General features: G+C 24.2%; 2 protein-coding genes across 2 annotated transcripts in view; one reads left to right on the top strand and one right to left on the bottom strand.

Annotated features, from left to right (window-relative positions):
- LOC128965269 (integrin alpha-PS2-like) overlaps positions 1-17,446 on the top strand; it is a 150,565-nt gene extending 133,119 nt beyond the window's left edge. Inside the window, exons 3-19 of the mRNA XM_054311919.1 lie at positions 4,118-4,239; positions 4,538-4,644; positions 4,725-4,848; positions 5,943-6,004; positions 6,362-6,497; positions 7,100-7,188; positions 8,850-8,956; positions 9,586-9,688; positions 9,911-10,421; positions 10,499-10,647; positions 10,835-11,028; positions 14,157-14,304; positions 15,104-15,196; positions 15,430-15,602; positions 15,988-16,273; positions 16,480-16,689; positions 17,003-17,446. Of these exons, the coding sequence (XP_054167894.1) occupies positions 4,118-4,239; positions 4,538-4,644; positions 4,725-4,848; positions 5,943-6,004; positions 6,362-6,497; positions 7,100-7,188; positions 8,850-8,956; positions 9,586-9,688; positions 9,911-10,421; positions 10,499-10,647; positions 10,835-11,028; positions 14,157-14,304; positions 15,104-15,196; positions 15,430-15,602; positions 15,988-16,273; positions 16,480-16,689; positions 17,003-17,446 (3,058 nt within the window). The remainder of the gene's footprint in view (positions 1-4,117; positions 4,240-4,537; positions 4,645-4,724; positions 4,849-5,942; positions 6,005-6,361; positions 6,498-7,099; positions 7,189-8,849; positions 8,957-9,585; positions 9,689-9,910; positions 10,422-10,498; positions 10,648-10,834; positions 11,029-14,156; positions 14,305-15,103; positions 15,197-15,429; positions 15,603-15,987; positions 16,274-16,479; positions 16,690-17,002) is intronic.
- A 2,348-nt stretch (positions 17,447-19,794) lies between these two features.
- Positions 19,795-23,388, bottom strand: LOC128957204 (GATOR complex protein MIOS-B-like). The gene is made up of 12 exons (XM_054302972.1): positions 23,249-23,388; positions 23,101-23,174; positions 22,949-23,019; positions 22,678-22,872; positions 22,314-22,628; positions 22,013-22,241; positions 21,837-21,955; positions 21,627-21,770; positions 21,220-21,527; positions 20,800-21,151; positions 20,672-20,737; positions 19,795-20,596 (listed from the first exon to the last, which is right to left on the bottom strand). The coding sequence occupies exons 1-12, from the start codon at positions 23,293-23,295 to the stop codon at positions 19,832-19,834; spliced, it is 2,685 nt and encodes an 894-aa protein (XP_054158947.1). The 5' UTR covers positions 23,296-23,388; the 3' UTR covers positions 19,795-19,831.
- Positions 23,389-23,666: the final 278 nt, after the last annotated feature.

The following is a 23,666-nucleotide window of genomic DNA, read 5'->3' as shown; positions in this document are numbered from 1 at the left end:
ATTTGTTTATATTTTAAATTTAAGTTTCCTAAACTTTTATATTTATATGTTATACCAGCGATTATGTGTGAAATGTGTTGTTTGGCACTCAAAAAAAACATACTTATATTTAGCAATTGTTTATATGTAAAGCAAGAAATAATTTGTTCCCCTTATTGTTGTTTTGTTTTGCTTTTTGTTTGCTGTTTATCATTGTGTTTGGCAAATATATATAGCATTTATATATAGTATACATATATACATTAATATATAAAATCTTGTTTTGTTATATATAAATTGTATATACCAGTAGTCTATAATATATTATACATCAAATAACATAAATAAAAGCTATAATTTTATCAATTATAGTAATTACATCAATCAATTGGCAATAATTACAAATATAGCATTTTTCTAATACCATATACAGCATGTTATGAAAATGTAAAAATAAATACTTTAAAATGAAATAAATTTTATACTTGAAAATAAATTTATTTTTATATATTATATAATGTCATTATACATACATTATATTAAATTTGATAAATATGTCACTAAACAATTAAAGTGCAAAATGACCAAAATTTTATATAAATATATATATATATATAACAATTAACTTTAATTAAATAAAATACATTTCTATATAATAATATTAGTAAATTTACATTATACATTTTTTCTGGTATCAATCAATAATAATTAACTAACCAATTAATATAATTGAATGAATATCATAATAATGTATATTATAGTAAATAATTTATTAAAAATTGTGTTAATATTTAGGAAGTATTATATCATATAAACACGTATTTAAACTTATAAATCATTTAATTTTTACATTATTAATATTTTATTATATAATAATATATTATGCTTAACATTACATTTATGTTTTGTGTAATACAGTATTATTCTAATTTATAATATCATAAATAATAATTTATGGTCAATCATATGATATTTTCAAATAATTTTTAAATAGCAAAAAAATAAATATTTTTATAAGATTAGTAATTTACTATTAATTTCAGTATTTTTCAATTTAAAGTTCAAAATAATAAATAAAACAAATAACTTATATCTCAAATGAGCAAACAAAATGATAAACAATTATTATAATTGAAGTGTCAGTTTAATGTTCAATGAGTTAGTGAGCCATTGGATTAATTGAAAATATTTTTGTTTTTTTGAAACATAAATTACTTAAATATTTTTTCAATCATTTATGTAAATTATAAAAATTTTAATCAATTTAAACAACAAAAATTTTAATGGTTTGATTTTTTATAATCATATATTAATTGAATTAATTATTAATATGCTTTGTTCTAWAATTTATGTAAAAAAACTAAAAATACATATTTTGTATATCATTTTTTTCTTATTTAATGAGACAATAAACACATATTTTTTAAAAAAAACTAAAAATAAATTAATGTATTCATTGATTTTAACTGTAAAATACAAATCATTGTTACATTAGCTTTGATTGAAGTGACAAAAAGTTTAGGGAAAAGACAGAAAAAGAAATAAAAGATATAAAACTATTTTTATCGTAAAACGAGTAAATGAGATAAAAGAGAAAATGAAGTGAAAATATTTTTAGAAATGCTTTTCTCTCTCTATATCTTATATGTCTTTCCCTATTCATGTCTTCCCCTAAAGCACTGGCATTAAGCCGGTCGTCGTCGTCATCCACGACTCACTTGACATCATTGCTGGCAAACAGTTAGAGTTGTTGTGATGAGACACAGGATATGATGCTCTCATTTGTGAAGTCAAGTCAAATATAAAGACAGTTGAGATTCACTGCAAGCACTGACCATAACAAGTAGCGCCAGAGCTATGTCTCTAAACGCTGATCGCCACCACCTACACAACCACCCTTTCCCTTGAAATATGTCCCCAACAAGTATTTAGTAATAGGAAATGTGTTCAAAATTAGCGCAAAATGTCATTATTGAGCTCTTTTAGCAATGAATTACTAGTGCTTACATTTTCTATGCACTCCATTACTTTAATTACGGTCTCGAGTGATACAACATATCATTTTAAGATTATATTTATCGCACTTTTTTTCTTTCATATAAAATAGATATACACTGTGTATACACTGTGTATAATATACACTGTACAGTATATACTGTAGATATACAGTATTATAGTAAATTTGAAACAAACAAAAAATAATTTTAATGATTATTTTTCTAACCAATTTGTAGACCACAGTAACTATCATATATCACTTTTATATAAATATGAGATATGCACTCAAATTAATTACATTTGATAATAATATTGTTTAGCATTAAACCAACAAAAGATTTTTATTTTATTAATAAATTTTCCTTAGATTTATCTTATTTTAAGTTCATAAATATAGTACAGTATATAACAAATACCATACATTAAATGCTTTCTCAATACAGTAATACATTGTATATRAACTAYTGATGTAGTTTTGTCAACATATAATATATTTGATGTTAAAGATCGCTAAATAATTTCCTTTACTAGCCTTCAAAAGTGTTTGGCTCTGCTTTATATTAACAGACATTACAAACATTACAACAATTTTTAAAATAACATATTATAAGATGAAATGATGTTTGTTTAGACAAACATCAGAAAAAAGAAAGAGAAGTTAGAGTTTGAGAGATCCCTGTCCTTGAAATTGTTATACTTTTGAGCCCTTTTTCCTTATAGTCCTAACCTATGGTATCGGTTGGTTTGGCATTTTTCAGTCATGTATAATAACACAGTAAAAAATATATAAATATTTAGTGCAAAACTTATATACAAAATTTAATTTACTCTATGCTAGGGATAAAAGATATTATTCAGATGTAAATATATATTTTTGATATATTAAATTTTTAAACCACATTTTCAAACATACGGTAGTTTTATCAATAAAATTGAATTTTAATGAAAAATATTTTCAATATTTTTATTAAATATCAAAAGTTCATATTTTTCAAATATATGAAACATTTTTAAAGTTAAGATCATAATTTTTAAAAAGTATTTTCTATGCAATTGAAATCAAAAGTTATATTTTATATTAAAATTTTAAACGTATTTTTTGTTATAAAAATAACTTTTAAAAATGTTAAACATATTTATTTGTAAATAAAGAAATTTTTGGCAAATATTTATTGTAACAAATTTAAATTTTATTAAATATTTTTACAATTTTATGTGAAATATAAATAATTACACAATTATTTCAGCTAACATGTGAATACATTGTATATTAAAATTATTCATTAAAATGTCAAATATATAAAGTTAATTAAATTATAATAATGAAAATAAACATTTTTAATAAATTAGTTTATTATAAAAATTGCTTGCATCAACAATTTATATTAAATGTTTACTTTTTGCTATAATGTAAACTTCATTATTATTTAGTTTATTATGTAGTTTTAGTTAAGTATTTAATAATTTAAAATACTTTTTACTTATGGATTAATTTAGTAAATTTGAAATTTATGATGATAGAAAAATATTTATTAAAAAATATAGTTTTATTTTATTTTATTAGAAAATATATATATTTATTTAATTTATTTATAGTATAAAACTAAATTTTCTAGATTAGATTTTTTTTAAAAAAAGATATACCAGTAAATTAAAATTAATATTTTTGTTTTTATACCGTAAATGATTTATAATAAATAGTAGAAATTTCAAAACGTTTGTATTTTATATAACATATATTTACATCAGATTATCAGATTAGAGTTTTCAACATAAAACATTAATAATGATTTTAATGCAAATTGAAAATATAAATTTATATTTGAAATTTATTCATTTCAAATAAATCGTTTTTATCATATGTTAAACAATGTATAACTATAAAAAAGTATGTAAATTATACATTTTATTATTTTAATAACTAATTCGTGAATTTTTATAAAATTTGTATTAAAATTAGTAGTGTTTTTTAATCTATAGTATTTATTAAATTAAGTAAATAATATATTTTTAAATAATGTATTATATAAGTAATTCATTATAATGTCATTTGTATTATTATCAATACAKATATTTTTATATAATTTTGAAGTTATATAATATTGTAATCTATCATTTTTTATTTTAATTCAATTGATAGGTTATTAGTTGGAGCGCCGTTAGCTCATACAGATCAACCTGGCGTTGAAAGAGGTGGTGCTGTCTATAAGTGCAATGTCGACAGTTCCGACTCCTGTCAACAAATTGCTTTCGATAGATCAGGTAATGGTGTGAAACTACAGTATTATATAATGCTTTTAGTCTATACGAGTCTAAAAAAAGTCAATCAATCGATAAATAGGACACTAAACGACATATATATATGACTTATGTATAATAATAGCAGTTTCTAAATATAAACTATATATTTGAATGCTTTCCAATTGTTCGCTAATCATGTTATCATAACACCACTAATCCCGGCGCTGAAGAATATATATATAAATTATAAACATAAAAACTAATGATGTGTTTTTTTTGATGCAATGTTTTGATTTTTATTGAAAACACCGGAATTTAGGTTCGGCTCAAATACTACTAAATAATGCCAACAAACAGGCCGACGATAAATCACACCAATGGTTTGGTGCGACCGTCCATAGCGGCGGTGAAAACGGAATGATTGTTGTATGTATTGGTTTCAATAGATATTATCTATTGATATATTGTATACACAAAAAACTTATTTTTTAAATATAAAATTCAAGGCATGTGCGCCCCGTTATGTCTATTATTCAACATCACTCAAGAGAAGGGACCCGGTGGGCACCTGTTGGATATCCAGGGGTTCATTTCAGGGATTTTTTGAATACTCTCCCTGTCGGACACCTTGTGAGTGATAAATATAATTTATATCATGATTTTACAATAAAGTTTAGTTTTACAAACTATATTTACAATTAACTACATTAACATTGTATTAAGATTTTTAATTTAAAAAACATTAATACTTACAGTACTTTTGTTATTATGTTAACTAAAAAAAATTAATTTATTTACATAAGTATAATCAATAGTTTGAAATTTATTGCTTMAAAGGTGATGACAAGTAATGAGAATTATTGTTAATTATTTTGCATTATTTATTTTACTACTTTATATAATCTATTCATACCTATTATGGTAACAATTAAATGCATAAAAATAATTACAATAATGTTTTAAAAAGTTATTTATTTTTTCTTGGAAAAATTATTATTATTATTTAATTATAACTTAACAGTCAGATTTACAAGGCTTAGAATAATATTAAACTACAAAAATATAAAATAATTATTATTTGTTCAAAATATTAGCAAAGTATTAACAAGTAAACGATTTTTGTGTTTTTGTTTTATTTTAGTATTTCGTATGAAATAAAGTTAGTTTAAAATAAGATATTATATTATTAACTAAAATTTGCAGAACTTATGTATGACTTCAATCCGTTATACAAAATAATAATAACAAAAACATTAAGCTTTTTAATAAGTAATATGAAAAATACAGTATATATGTTACTAAAAACATTTTTGTATGTATTTGAAAATTATGTATAATTTGTTTGACATAACAAATCCTAATAAGAACTTAACTGTCATAAAGATTATCTTCTCATTTATTTTCCAGTATTTATTAAATATATATTAAGTAAACTAAAATATTATTAGTTTTTTTTTTAATTTTATAATATATTATATTTTGAATCTTTTAAAAAAAWCAAATATTGTATTATTTAATTTAAAATATTATTAAAAACACTAAAATGTCTAAATAATTAAGTTTTTCATAAATTTTAAAATTATATTAACAAATAAAAACTTTTTTCTATATTAATCAATTTTAGAAAAAATGTTTTTATAAAATTAATAGCAATAATAACAAAAAATAGGATATAAATATATATACATATATGATATTTTTATTTATTTAATATTATATTTCAGATGCCTGGGGCTATCATCGACAGGGCTCGTGTCAGGCAGGCTTCTCAGCCAGCGTCTCAAAGGTTTGGGTTTTTATCACTATTATTGCTATTATTATTATTATTTTATATATACTATATTTCAACTTCAAATGTCATCTATTATTTGCGTCCAATTTTTTTGCTTTAATATTAAAAGGCTTTTCTATTATTATTTTTTACTTTTAAAATGAGACCTATTTTTTCTGTTGCCAACAACAAGTTAAAAGTAAAAAGTCAAAAGTGAAAATCAATTTTATTTTTGAAAACTTATTATTTACAACTTTGAGAAAAATGTGTTATATTTATTTAATGTCTCTCTCTCTCTCTCTMTTTTGTTATTTTTCATTTTTTGACATTTTAAAATTAATTAATTAACTAATGATATTGTTGGTTAAATAGGATGGAAAGCGTCTATATATAGGAGGACCGGGTAGTTGGTACTGGCAGGGACAGGCATTTTCACAGGACTTACAGGACAATCAAACTCTTTACAGTACTAAAGATAGTCCGGCTTATGATGACGACAGCTATTTAGGTGAATATCATATGCAATGTTTAATATAATAGTCTCTATTATCATATTTGTAATTACAATGTTATAAGAGGTCTATTTTAATATAACAAAATTGTAAATACTGTATAACAATAGATAATCAGTGCTCTCATCATATTGTATTATAACAAATAATGGTCTCATTATATAATATACAGATACATGTCATACTGTATATAAGGGTATAAAAAACAATATTATTAATATTTAATATAACTAATGTTTTGTTAGTAACATTGTTTTGTCACAAAATTTTCAATAATAAGCTCAAACTCATTGTCCAAAGCGTAACATTTGTTATTAGAGTATTAAATATTTATAATAAATTGTGTATTATTTTTAGTTTGCAGAGCACTCGTGAATAATTAGTTTTTACACATTGTTTTAGACAGTTGTTTGTTGTCTATTGTTAGCACTCACTCATATTCATAGACATTCATAATTATTGTAAAAAAAAATTATTCATACATTATTAACATACTGTACTGTATTTACATGGTTTTAACAAAATTATTCAATTATTTATTGTGATAATAATCAATCTAATCTTTCAATATAAAAATACTTATATATTATATATGTAGGTTATTCAACAACTATTGGAGAGTTTACGGGTGACAGTGATTATGATTTAGCAATAGGAATGCCTAAAGGAAGTAATTTAACGGGAAAGGTATGAAAAATATTATCCATTTCTAACACTTTATACTGTATATACAATATATCAAAAAAATATAAATTTGTATATTTTAAGTAAATATTCAATTGAAAAAATATATTTACAATTTTTTCATGTTTGGCTTATGGCTGATATTTATTTGACAATATTTATTTATTTATATATTTAATACATTTTTTTATAATACCTTCAAGTTTATATTGTGTGATATTATTGAAGACAAAATTTAAGAGTTAAAAAATATTATTCAGTGACAAAAATCTAATTTCAAAATATTATTGTTTAGTCGAGTGTTAGAGACTTAAAGTGTTTCACAAATATATAAATATATATCAAATGAATCACAGAATTTAATTATATAAATGTCACCAAAAGTCTAAATGAGAGAAAATTTTTGTTGGTTTTCAATCAAATAAAACTATAATGAATTTCAGTGCATTGAGCCGTTTGTTAAGTTTTATTTGCACTTAATTGCAAAACTACTGCAACAAAAGTTTTATTTATTGTATTAAACAATAGTTTTAGACTATTTTTAGACAAAACAATAGGCAAAAGTTTTAGATAATAAATTAGAAAGTTTAATAATATGTAAATTTTTTGATACAATTTTTATTCAATTTTCAACAAATTTACAACTTTTGATCATTTTTGGTACATCTTTTTAAATTAAAAATGTTGACTAAACAGATGTTTATCAAATTAATTATATCAATCATTTGAATGTCAACAATATTTTTACAAATCACTGAACTTTTACATATTATTATATTAATATTTATTTTGTATTAGTGTTATTAAAATATAAAATTTAATTTTACATTTACATTAATAAGTTTTTCAAAAAATATTTTAACATTTTAATGGAATAATAGGAATATTTACTAAATGTCACATTAAATGAACAATTAATGAATTTGTTGCAGAATTCATATATTGATTTAATAATTAATTTTTTAACTAACAAAATTAAAATTTATATTTTAGTAAAACATAAATAATTACCAGTTATTATATTAAATTAATTGAACATCTATAATTTAAAATTTATTGAACTAAATATTTAAACATATTGCTTATATTTCTATCATAAAAACAACATTTAAAACGTTAAAAACATTAAGTAAAAAGCATTTTCTTTATATTTATTTTAATTTTTWAAATTTTATGTTATCTTTGACTATATATCTCCTATTTTTTCCTAAAATAAATTTTCAAACAAAATCTAAAATTAGCATAAATTCTGTGTTCACTATATTCAGTACAAAATTGTTTGTTTGAGATATTTTAGCTGAAAAATACCATTTCTTTTTTTCAGGRCTTTTCAAAAGAGGTCTAACAGTTTTTTTTATAAAAATATAAAATTCATATTTTCCTTATAGTATAATATTATATAAGATATAGTAAACACATAAATAGATAATACATGACTGGCTCTTGATTTAATTTTATTAAGATAACACAAAACAGCAATATATACGGTATATATATTTATGTTTTGTATATTTTTATTTTTTTCTACAAAACAGTAGTGTATATAATTGTCATTAATCTTAAAGTAGTTTAACTGTAACACCAAAACTTTATGCAATTATTATCTTACAGTATATATACTGTATATATATATATATATATATATATATTGTTTTTATGAATAGGTTATTCTCTATACATCGAGTCTGAAGAATATTTATAACATTACTGGCGACCAAATGGGAGCTTACTTTGGCTACAGTCTAACTGCTGCTGATCTTAATGGGGACGGGTATGTAATGTATGCCATCAAATGATGCACAGACTGTGATAGTAAACCTGATGATTCATAAAATTACTGATAACACATTGAAAAAATATTATATTATATAAAGTTATTATTTATTTAAAAATATCATTATGTTGATAATACGGTATTAATACTAAACAATATTTATAAATTATCATTTATGAGTATTTAGTATGGCTATTTTGAAAATATATATTAATATTAAATTAATACTTGATCACAGATTTTTTATACCTAAATAATTATCAAAAAACAATTTAACACACTCACACTCACACTCACACACACACACATAGATAGATATTATGTAAATTTATAAACATATACAAACAGTACATACATTAATGCACAATGGATTTTAGTCAGTCTAATATTTAATTAGTGACATAACTCTCAAATGTATAGAATATAATGATAAATGAATTAAAAACTTTACGAAATACATATGGGTTTATATTAATATGATTTATTGAATATTGTTAACAAAAATAATAGTCAACAGACAACAACAGTCTACAAGTGATCGATTTACTGTACATACTATAGATAAATAAAAATATTTTAATAAAAGTTTCACAACAACTAAATGATATATATTTTTTTGATGTCAGTTATGATGATGTTGTGATCGGTGCTCCACTATATTCATCGCCCAATGTTAAGGACCTAAGCTATGAAAAGGGAAGAATTTATATCGCATACCAAAACCGTGAGGTATTTGCCATAATATCACACAATTTATTTCCTACACTAACACTCTCTAACATATATATATATACTGTATATATATACTATAAATATATCTAAAAATAAATTTAGTTTAATCTTTAATGGTTTATATTTAAAATACTAATAATAGTCTAATAAAAATATTATTGTTTTGCCAATTATTTTATAAATTTTATTRTTAAATGTATTTTATTTGTCAATAAAAAGCATCGATTTATAATCAAAGAAGACGATCATATCGATGGCATCAAATCTAAGGCCAGATTCGGTATGTCATTGGCCTCGTTATCTGACATTAATAAAGATGGATACGATGACATTGCTGTGGGTGCACCATATGATGGTGAAAAGGGTACCGGTGCTGTCTATATTTATTTGGGTTCGCGAAAAGGTTTACAACCAAAGTACTCGCAAGTGATATACGCCGACTCTATCTACGAACCGGGACTCAAGACTTTCGGGTTTTCATTAGCCGGTGGTTTGGATTTAGATAACAATCAATATCCGGATCTACTGGTYGGCGCCTATGCCTCCGATAGAGCCATATTCCTCAAATCCAGACCTGTCGTCAATGTGACCGCTAGTTTGAGTTTAGCCAAAGACAGTATCAGTTTAGATGATAGAGACTGTATTCTTCCATCTGATAACTCACGMGTTGCCTGTCTTAGCATCAAATTGTGCCTTAAATATGATGGCCTCGGAGTTGACAATCAATTAGGTTTGACTTYTATTATTTTAACCTAAATAACTATTTTATAATATTAGACATAACTGAAAATTGATTTAAATAATTAGATTTTACTTATGAGACTAAACTGGATGCCGCCTCCCGTCGAGCGCCCAGAATATTCTTCCTCCACAAAGAAAGAGAAAGTGAAGAGAGGATTACTGTACAGCTTAGCAAAGGCTCCAACTATTGCACCAGTCGTCAGGCATACCTAGCGGTCAGTAKATAATTGTYATAAAAATTAAAATACCCGACCAGTCGGCTATAAATATCAATATCAAACAAATTAGAAAATTACTTTCGTATTAAACATTTACCTAAACTTAATAAACAGTGAATATGTTATCCTCTTAATAACTTTTACTATTTCTTGTTTTATTATTTTTTTTATTTGGCAATTATAGAGTAATCTGAGGGATAAACTGACACCAATTAAAGTGAACGTTGAGTACAGTCTTCATCAAATGCCAATGGAGAGGACACTAAAGCCAGTCCTCAATCAGGCCATTAGCAGTGTATTGACCCGTCAGATAAACATCAGAAAAAATTGTGGAAAAGACAACGTCTGTGTCCCTAATTTGATCCTTAATGTCAAACCGTAAGTGTCATCTCATTATACATACTTACATACAATTTATATAATGATTACATTAGTAGTGTTTTAAATATTATGCAACTTATTATAATATTATAATATGATATTATCATTTTGTTATAAAATTTGTTTTATACATTTTGCTTTTATTATGAATAATATATTAATATGCTTTTATGTGCTTATAATTATATATTTAGTGAGTCTATAATAATAATCTAAATTTCATAAAAGTTGTAAGCTTGAATTTAATGTATTTAAGTTTTAATTTTTAAAAATACATTATCAAGATATTGTTATTTTTTATACATGTATAATTTTTTTTCAAATAATGAAAATAGTTATTTGAAAAATTTATTACTTTAACAATTTAAAAGTTATTGATAAAAATACTGTTATTATTATTATTATGAAACTCGACTTTCGTCTAAATGTTGTAAAGATTTGTCAAATTCAAGGATAATAATACTAKAAAATTATTAATAATTTATTAYTACATTAAGTTATTATGTTATTTCTTACACTATTGTTGTTGTGATACTATTATTTGTGTTGTTGTTGTCTCGGTTTATGTGAATTAACACTATTGTGTATAAAATCACAAACCATTTATAAATTATAGTGTAATAAGCGTCACATTATATAATATCAAATGTAGAGACAAACCCCAAACCCTTTAATATTTTAGTGCATTTTTTCGTGTGTCTGTCTATCCATTACTTCCTTTAACAGTAKAAAACCCGGGGAATAATGGCTTTTAATATACAGTACTGCTGTATATAATACTATGTTATATAATTTATAGATAACTAAATTGTAAAACACAAATCAAATGCCAGTCAGTCATAAAATTGAAAACAATTTACGATTACGACTCCTAATGGGCTTCTCCTACTGTAGTATTAACGGCCCACTCAATTACACACTAGTTATTTACGGAGAATTAAAACTACTTTTTAAACAATCAATGCATTTCTTTTATATATATAATTTAATACTTTATATACATATTGTATAGTATTTTATACTTAAAAATTTTTTTTAATAATTGTAATAATAGTAAATAAATATAAAATACAGTATTTAGCAAACAACTAAAATAACTTTATGTTATGTATTTAATAGAATTATTATATAATAAATTGAATATTGCATAGTGAGTGAAAAAAACATGAAATAATGTTTTGTTTAGTAGTTTTAAATATACTGTTTGAATAAAATACAAAGTGTTTGCATTATAAACAAAGTTTTACGGTATTATAAATTCATATATTATATTAWACTGTTTTTGTCAATAAAAATCAATAGATTTTATTTTAACAAAGTACAGTACAGTATATACCTGTATAACATAAATATTGTATACTTAGGTATAAATGTGTGTTTATGTAATTTAACACATATTTTAATCTCTCAAATGAATTGTAATTTGAATTTTGCTTTTCACAGCAATTTTTGTATAACTAATAAGCAAATAACAAAAAACTCTTTTTTGGCAAATGTTATTCAAATCTATTGCAATCAAACTATTTTATATATTATGTTTATTTTTCTGTAAATTTCTTTTCAATTTAAACTACTTTTAAAATCACAAATCTCTCTCTCTCTCTCTYTCTCTCTCTCTCTCTCTCTCTCTCTCTCTCTCTCTCTCTCTCTCTCTCTCTCTCTCTCTCTCTCTCTCTCTCWCTCTCTCTCTCTCTCAGTCTCTGTCTCTCTTTCTCTTTATTTTTCAAAAATATCAATTCTATTTCAAAAACAATTTTAATTTGTATTTTAGCCAAATGTTTGTGTGTTTATAAAAAGCACTTACAAGTTGTTTGTTAACATTAGATTTTATAGAGTGAATTATTTGATAAATTGCTATCATTTTAGTTATCAACAGTTATTTGTCCAAACAATTTGTCCGTAAATTTGTTGTTGAAATCTTTAGTTAAACAAATAAATGTATTTTTGACTTTATTTTTTAATTTTTGTTGTTGTTTATTGATAATCATATCGATCAATCATGATATTAATTAGCTAATATTAGATATATTTAATTAAAAGCTATTTCAATTAAATATCTAAGTTGTAATTTTATATCTTTATAAATTTATAACTTGTTTTATCTATATTATAAAAAAAATTTAATTTTAAAAGTTGAAAGTATTTTATTTAAAACGTTAAAATTTTCAATTAAATACTTAATTTTAGATTTTTAGACACATAGTTTTATTTTTTTTATGTACAGTAAAATAAGTTAACTCATTTGTTTATAATTAAACATAAAATACACAAAAGTATTTCAAAATGTTGTATTAATTTTATTATTTACACAATTATTTAAATAATTAAATTATGGGTGAAATTATAATAGTTCAGACACAACATTCAAATGTAAAATTTTAAATGTTTATTATTATATTTTATATTTATTTATTCAAATATTTTTTAAATATRTATTTTTATTTATTCCATTATATGTTTATAATTTAATTTAAATGTATTGATTAAAAAACCCCTTAATGTCTATTAAAAACTCTGAAAATAATGTTGAAAATAATCAAGTTTAAAATAGACATAATGAAAAATATAGCATAATTTTATATATTATATAAACTATATAAAAAATACTTACATTTATAAAAGTTTTTGTATGAAATTCATGGATCTTTTTTTAAATTAATTTAGATTTACGTCAAATGATATTTAGGAGAAAGAGATTTGTTATTTATATGCATTTTTATGTTTTTTTGTTTATACATTAAATCCTCCAAAATAAATCTACGGTCTTATATTTATCGTTTGGGAAATAATATATTATTTTGTTTATAAAATGAATTATTGTTTTTCTAACTTTATAACGTTATATAAAAAATACACACATGTATAACATTATTAATTATTTTTTTTATTATATAATGCATTTTTCTATTCTATATATCTATACATTATTGCTTATACTAAATGTTTAACACATTAGATTATTTACGTTATAAAAATTATAATTACTATTAACTATAGTACAATAAAAAAAATATACACTTTATTATTAAGAATCGGCTACTATTCAGACATATTATCTAATATAATGTGTATAATATTTATTTAATTTTTTTAAAAACTATTTATTTCTGGTGACAAACCCACAGATCATCGGATGAATACATAGTTGGCAGCAGAAAGAAGATAGAGTTGCAAATAAGTGTCGTTAATAAAGGAGAGGACGCCTTTGAGTCGATGCTCTACTTATTTATGCCAACGGATGTTAATTATGTCAATATAAACAAAACTAAAAACGTAAGAGACATACAAACACTTACACACAACACACACACACATACCTAATATCATAATCTAGATTTGCATCCCTAACCCCAACATATATCTCTATTTCATCACTATTTCTATACTTTCTATATTTTCAGTTTAGACTATATATATATTTTAAAAAACAGTTTATTTTAAGTAATTACAGCAAAATTATGTCACAGTTGACTTATTTTTTTAGTTTTATTTGTGTCATATTTGTTTGATTTTATTTTCTAATTTGTAGATCAAATTGATGATAATAATAATATTTTATTTGCTACTTATTGTTTTGTTAAATCTCTAAAATAAATAAGTAATTWGTTTAAGTGATAGGTGTTTGGTATGAATGATTCACTAAGAATTTCCGTTAAATTATTCACAAGAATTTCCAATTTATTTAATTAAATTTTAAATAAAAATATATTACCGTATAATTTGATACTAAAATAAAAATAAATATGTTTTTTTGCAAATAGAAATCAGACAATTCATATAATTAGTAATCAATTGACTTCTAATGAATTTCAATTATAATATAAAAATTTATGTGAAGGCGGTTAACAACAAAAGGAACTCCTATTAGTTCATTGAGTTTTAGTTTGTTTTATGACATTTACTACATTATAATAGTTATTTGAGATAAGAGTGATTGAGAAAATATATGTGAAGTCCTATACAATATCATATAAAGTATTATTATTATTGAATAATAATCAATTTTTATCCTAATTATTATTATATCAATGTTTTATTTATATATATATATATATATATTCAATAATTTCAGAGCGATGTTAGCTGTTATGGAGCCCAACCCGATAGGACAGGTATTAACAATCTTGAGTGTGACATTGGAAATCCATTGCCAGCCGGAAGGAAAGTATGAAAAACAAAATTTTACGATTAAATTACATTATATACAGTAGAATACATATAAGAGTTATTCTTTATTGAATTTATATATTTCTATATATTATGTTACATCAAAACTCAATTTGCAGAAAAAATTTTGCAAAATATTTATTACTTTAACATTAAATTACTCAAATGAATTGACATAATATTTAGCTTAAATAATTTTTCTTTTTTTTAAAAAATACAATTTTTATTTAGATTGAATTTACTATAATTATGGAGCCATCAAAACAAATATCTGCCACTTCTCCTGATTATACATTTATTGTTGAAGTGAACAGTACTAATAGTGAAAAAGATATCGACACCGATGACAATAATATTGCCGTTGGGATACCGTTACGCGTTGAAGTCAATCTAACAATTTATGGGTACAAACATATTAATCATTTTTTAGTTTTATTTACTTTTTTCTAAATATATACTAATTATAAACTAATTCTGCAATAAACAACTAGGTTAACGAGTTTTATATTGTTTTATTTTCTTGTTTTTTTATTTATCTATTTTGTTACTCTATTAAGTGAATCTGAAAAATTAATGGTTTTAACATGTTTTTTATATTGTTATTTTGTATCACATTTTATATTTTATTTATTTTGTTTGTTTGTTAATAATTTATGCAAACTATAAGAATATTCTGCTATTTTGTTTTGTTATTAAATTATACTATTTTTTATTAAATTATAAGATTGATTTATTCAGTGAAACCTTAGTAAAAGATATTTTATGAAAAATTGTTTTTATATCAAACAGAATCTCAGATCCTGATGTCTTATCATTTAATGTTTCAACCGAAACGTTTGTATCACCAAAACAAGTGCTCGAAGATATTGGCCGTGAAATTAGCCATTCATATACAATACAAAACAGAGGGCCGTCTACTATCAAGAAGGCCGACATTACAATTCTGTGGCCGACTAGAGATCTTAAAGGAAATTATTTACTTTATTTGGTCGATCAGCCTATAGTTAGGAGTAAACCGGGAAAAGGATTTTGCAAAAGCATTACACTCGACGACTTAAATCCATTGGGACTTAGAGTAAGGWTAACTGTTCACAAAACATGATAAATATTGATAACGTATATAAAAACAATTATTTAATACCCATTTCTTAGTTTATGATTGATTAACGTAACAATTCAATTAACATTATGTTATATCAAATATTTTGATAATTCAATATTTTTTTGACATTTATTTGTTATATTTAATATATGGCTAATATTTAACATTAATAACTATAGTCCCGAAAAGTACCGGAAGGACGACTTCCATTTGATTCACTGCCCAGTGTTCAGAACCCGAACACTCGATACTTAACCCAACCAAACAACGACAATAGCAGGGATTTAATCAGCTCAAGACATATACGAGACACACAAACATCAAACAGACCAGCAATATATGGGTCCAAAAAACATCGGACGGATCCACAAACCATAGAACAGGCAAAAGTATGTCATCTTATTTCACAATATTTTTCAAAATAATTATAGATTTGACTTATAATAGTAACATTTAGCACTACTTTTTTTAATTTCATAACCAATAATATATTTCTGTGAATGAATGTATTTATTTGTTTGTTTGTTTGTAAGAGTGTGTATATATTTAACACAAATTGCCATAAAATTAAAACAAAATGTTTTTTAAACCATTAAATTATTGTTTGAATAGTATTCAAAATACACTAAAAATAATTAGTAATTAGTCTTTTATTTTATTTTATTTTATTTATCTTTTTTATKTATTTGTCTCACGTTTTAGTCGTGTGGAGCCGTTAACTGCACGMGAATAATATGTACTGTTTATGAATTGGATACCAATGACACCGTCCTATTCACCATACGTTCCCGTTTTTGGAAAGACAACATACAATTCATTAATTTGGAGGATTTCCAGATTTCATCGAAATTAGTCGCTTTAGTCACAGCACTGCCTTATGATGTCGATCCCATATTACTGGAGCCATACGTACAGACAGTCACCACAAAGATCTACGTGACGGGACTTGACAGGACTGAACCCATTCCACTATGGATTATYATATTAGCCATTGTTGTAGGCCTTATAATATTGGGAGGTCTGGCACTAGCCTTATGGAAGTTAGGCTTCTTTAAGCGTAAACGACCGCCAAGTGATTTGGCTGATAGGGAACCGTTACAATCGAGGAATGGCTATCATTATCGCAAAGGCGACACTTCGTTATGATTATTGAAAGAGTTAAACTAATTTTTTTATATATTATTTGTTTTTTTGTTGTGTCAATCCATGAAAAAAACTTCATATGTTTTCAAACAGAAATAATTAATCATTTTCATCATTAAAAAAAGATAACATTTTTGCTAATAAAAATATAAATGATTGATAATATAAATACAAAGTATATAAATAAATAATACTATTTAACTTATAACACAATTTTATTGTAGAAATATAAAAAACATAACCTATTGTATTAATTAATTTTAGAAAAACAATAATATACTTGCAGTATAAAACCCAAAGTCAAAAATCAATAATCAACTATCAATTTAATAATCTCTTAATGAAATTTTTTGAATTCAATTGCAATTCAAAAWTTTTTTCCGGAGAGACTAAAGAAAATAATAAATTTCTCTAAATATACTCTCAGAAGTAATAATAATAATAATAATAATAATAATAAATAATAATAATAATAATAATAATAATAATAATAATAATAATAATAATAATAATAATAATAATAATAATAATAATAATAATAATAATAAGTACATCAATGAATGGAAAAAAGTTTAATAACGAAGAATATGTTAGAATAATATCTAATATAACTTTTATTACTTATAGACTATAAGTTATAGTCTATAGACTTGATTTTCTTCTCATATAATAATAATAATAATAATAATAATAAGCGACACAAAAGAAATATTTAATCCGATAACACAATCATTGACTTTCATTGAGTGAAAGTCATTGCAAAAAAGCAGGTYTTCATTGTATCTAAAAAAACTATTACTTAAATTACTTAATACTTAGTTTTTATCCATAAAGAAAATTATGTGAAAACATTGATGTCGTTAAATGAACAAAAATATTATATAAATTATATATAATGAAAATGTATTATTAAAATATACATTTAAAAATGTATATAAATACTATTACAGTGTTTGTATTTATAAATTACAAAATTTTTATTATAATCATTAAAATTCGACGAATAATAATAATAATAGGAATAAAAAATATAATATTTAACATATATTTATTAATATTTTATATTAAAATAAATTTTATATAATATAATGAATATATTTTATATATTTGAAGCTGAATACATGAATTTTATAGTAAACATTCAGGAACAAACATCAAAAATTTTAGCATGATAAATTTTATTATYTATTTTTAAACATCAAACTTTTAATATAATTTGATTGACAATTAACTGTATTTTAGTTTGTTTTGAGTACTCTGTTAAAAATGTGTGACTACAGTATATATTAATTATATTATAGTTTTAACGGAATATTCTTTAATAACTGTTTTTAATAACTTTTATTATATAATAACTCTAATGAAATGATAAATTTTAATACAATCATCTAAATTTTTTAATTATACCAATGCAATGCCAATACCAAGTTTTTTTTGTTATATACAATAATTTATACAATTTTATATTATTATTATTTATTTTGAAAGTACATTGTATTGTATAACTTGAAAAATATATAACAAATGAGAAAACAGAGATCATTGGAAAGCAAAACATAAATAAAAGATATGACACGTTATTACGATTATAGAAAAATTGTTGAATTTAAACACATTTTGAGTGCACTTCAGGATTAAGTGATTATATGGATTGCAATATACAGTATTATAACAACTTATGAAACCTGTTATAGGTTTTGTGGTGTTATTATTATTGTTGTTGCTGTTGATGATAGTTGTTGTGAATGTTGGTGGTTGTGGTGGTGGTAGTGGTGGTGATGGTTTGGTTTTTAAAAACCAAAACAACAACAAAAATGTTTTTATTTGTGACATTTTTATGGTTATTAGTTTCCAGTCATCAAACAACTAATCCATAGATATATTTCATTTAATGATATGATTTAACAAAGTAAACACCAAATGTTTTATTTGCTAAATAAATCATTTTTAATTTATTATTTAATTATACACTATATTAACAATAATTTTTAGTCATTTTTATTGGCTTTTTTGAATATTTACTAAACAAATAAATAACTAAACAAATAAATTATATAAATAATTTTTCAATACTTGTATTGTATAAAAATAAAATCCAATTTTATTAAATTAAGCTCAATTTATAATAAACTTATTTTTATTAATATATGACAAATAATTTATATATATATATTATATATTTACAAGTCATAAATATAAATATTTTGAGTACTGATTACATTATTATTTTAAAAATCTAAATTATCTATTGCCATTAAATTCAAATATAATTATTGTATATCAAATAATTATTGCATGACTTTAAAAAAAGAAATTTGGTGTATATCAAATAAAATAATATAAGTAAATAAAATATAAAAATATAAATAATAAATTGAATATTTGTTATTAAACCGGCAAATTTGATGACAGTTTCGAGTTGGCATCCAATGACATACATTTGCATTCACAACCGGCAACCGGACAATTGATGTGTTCATTAAACCATTGTATTATATGGTTGGCGTGACCTCCGTGTCTACACGTTTGACACCAAGTAAACCATGAATTAAAAGGTGTTAACTTTCTTTCACTTTTATTGAACGTAAGACCTGGTCTCCAGTATTGGCCGCCAGGTGTTCCTAAATGTGTCAAACAAAGCGCACAACGGGGTAATGGTTTTCGGCATTGAGGACAACTTTGAATGCGATTCTTATGAATCGATGATGTGGTAGAACTGCTTCGGTTGTGGTGATGGTGTGACAACTGTTGCTGATACTGTTCCTGTGCTTTCACTGTCTTAGGTTGACTAATGTATGAACTGATTGGAAAACCACAGTAATTGCATGAAACAAATATCTGTTGTTTCGGTTCTTTCAAATGACACAATCCTTTATACCAATCGATATCAAACTGGGCTCTTATGTTCCACAGACGCCAACAGTCCAGTAATTGTCTGTARCTTTCTGTCCACATCTTAGCTCTGGGAGATTGACTGATAGCACTGGGAAGAGCTTTTAATAATATTAAACTAATTGTTTGGACATCAGTGGTAAGCTCTATATAACGGGCAAATAAGTCAAGTCCTTCATTTGTAATACCCGTTACTATTATTCCCCTTAGATTTCCGCTTTCAATCATTGTTTGCGTCAAATAATTAATATATTCACATAACTTGAATTAATTTTTTTAAAAAAAATATTATATTATAATTTTTCAAMTAATAATTAATAATTTCATTTCACTCACCGATTGATCGGACAGATATATACAGGCAAAAGCAATCCTGTCTGCAATRTCTAACGAGTCTTTATACTAGAAATGTTGAAAAAATAATTAAATTGCAAATTAATTTACCGATAATATCAAAAACATACCAATATTTCTGAATAAGTTTCCGAATCGGTGGTTAAAAATGTAAAAATAGCTCTTAAGTATGGGTCCGACAATTGCACTTGAATGCTGTGACACATTTCACACCACAACGAATTCCTGTCCCGTGTATATCCAGATAATGCCAAAGCAATGGCATTAAATGATTTATCTTTGCCGACCTCAGCTCCCATTTTCAATGTATTAATTGCTTTCTTAATTTTTCCGCCGCCAAATATTAAGACAGCGGCCGCACGGGTAAATTGGCCACTGGTCACCAAAGATTGGACTAATCGTGCATTTTGTGAGTCGCTATCAAAATTTGTATCCCATCCGCAATGCAATAGGGCTTTGCGTCTAAAAAACATTTTTAGCAAAAATTACTAATTTTCTCAAAAAATTTATTAAAGACTGAGAGTTCGTACCTATCGTTACTTTTATAATATTTTTTAATTATATTATTTGAGAGATTCTTATCAAATGATTTGCTTTCATTATGAAAGATAACGACTTCGCTTTGGATTTTCAATTTGGTATCACTTTCCATAAGAATAGATCGGACGCCATAAAGTCGTTGGGCGTCCTGTGAATTGATAAGATCTTCTTCATTGGTGATCAGATTCTTTGCCAATAGTGATGTATTCTTTTCTTTGTCAACTAAATGTGATTCAATCCATTTCCAGACATTATATAGTGTCGTATCATTTGGAAACATTTGCCACAACTTGTCATTCTTCAATTAATTATCAAATAATTCAATGAATTTAAATACATTAACATTAATTTAATCTTCAATTAAATATAAAGTATATTTCATTTAGTATTGACTTACAGAGAGTCCATAACCATCTAAAGCTAATTTACGCATTTTAACGGCTATATCATCAATGGACTCATAAACAGTATCTCTAGAATCAATACATTGAAGAATCTTCTTGCCGTGTGTCCAAATTATCTCCGAAACTGGTGACCAGTTCTGTAATATTTCAAATATTAAGCATTCGTTTTGTGTGAAAAATACCGATTTACGGAAATTACAAACCAAAGTAATCCTATCGACAACAGTAAAGTCACGTAATGTTCCCGAAGGTGTGACAAAAATCATTCGTGATTCATGTGTCGGATGCCATGAAAATGATGATAATTTGCTTTTATTTGATACTAAATTCAGACACCAATAGTGTTAAGTAAATCAAATAAATAACAAAAAAAACTTACAGTCAAATGGATTGACTATTCTGTCAATTATTGCCGGCTCTAAATCATTATTTGCATTCACGTAATCTTTTATATCAAAAAGTTTAATACCGGTCCCATCTTTTATAAGTGAGGCCAACATATTAGATCTGGTCGGTGACCACTCTATTTTCACAATAGGTTTGGGTTCGGGTCCTATAGTAGTGACCGGTTTTTCAATGTTGCGAATATCCCAAACATAAATGTAATTCTTTGATATCGAAAAAAATAAAAACAATTTTAAACATTTGAATGTAAATTACAAACACAATGTAACAAATACTTCAAAATATGATGAAAATCTATTATCATAGATAGGATCCAATGCTAGTCCGTGGACGGCTTTAGTAATGGTAGACAATGGTTTACCGGAGTCTCTTAAGTCAAATAATTTCAAATGTTTGTTATTCATTCCGCAAATGATGGCCTGTTTGTGGCTCAACAGCCACTTCAGTGAATGAGTTAATTCGCCGAAAGCTAACTCATGTAATGGTTTCGGTGAATAGCTTTCAGTCATAGCTATGACACTGGCTTTTCGTTGGACATCCCATACAAGTACCGCGTAATCATTGCGGATGCGGTCGAAACCGGCACTTAACTAATAAAACCAAATATAGTAAACATATCTTAATAATTAATTTCATTACCAAATTGGTGTCGGCCAGAGACCAGTCCAGACAATTGCATTGTCGCGCGTGTTTCGGCACAAACTCGCGTCCAATGACTCCCGTATTGTCGGGATTATAATGAAAGCTCGTCAACAGTACTTTGCCAGACGTGTGTCCGGTGGCCAACAGGACATCGTTTTCCGAGTGAATCGGTTTGGGATTTATTGCAATACACTGTAAATCATTTGTAATAATATTAACAATACAAATATCACTCTTAAACTATCACCACAATTGGTACACAAATTACTTTAACAAACTGTATTTCGCTGTTTGTGGCGATAATATTTGCATATATTTTGTCCGACAATTGAGTCCCGGCTAACAATTATGGTTAACAAATGTCAATCAACTACTGATACTAATATTCAATCAAATATTATATGATATGTTGATAATTACCAAAACTTTTTGGTGACTCTTTAGCTATTGTCTCGCACTGGAAGAGCTTCAGATCGTTACCAAATGTGATGAATCTATTGGAGACACAATACAACAAAAATAATTKAAATAAATACAATCACCGAAACAGACGAAAGTGGTCACTAACCTGTCGGCAATCGGCGACCAATTGATATCAATCTTAATCAATGACATCACTATTTATATTGAATTTTAAATTTAAATAATTATTTTTGATTTAATTATTATTTAATTATTGCTTTCAATTGCATTCAAATCATTTGTTAATACATTTGTTTATTATTATTATTTATTAAAAAAAATATAACAATATTATGTAATCATATAAAGCGTTACATTTAAATTAGTTTATAATCACCCGATTTATTATTAATACTTAAGTGACAAATGTATTAATACTTATATAATTTATTAAATAACAATTGTATGCATTTGTCACGTTGTTTGTGAATATTATTAGTATTATTACATATACTGACATCTATTAGATTTTTGTACAAAAATAGCTGTATTTCAATGGTTTTGCCAATGATTGCAAATAATAA

This window comes from Oppia nitens, unplaced genomic scaffold (assembly GCF_028296485.1).
Source record: "Oppia nitens isolate AA-2021 unplaced genomic scaffold, nextdenovo-longstitch-racon4-pilon3 scaffold10_pilon_pilon_pilon, whole genome shotgun sequence".
Taxonomy (NCBI): domain Eukaryota; kingdom Metazoa; phylum Arthropoda; class Arachnida; order Sarcoptiformes; family Oppiidae; genus Oppia; species Oppia nitens.
The sequence above is the reverse complement of the archived record's forward strand: the minus strand, read 5'-3'. Positions and strand labels throughout refer to the sequence as shown.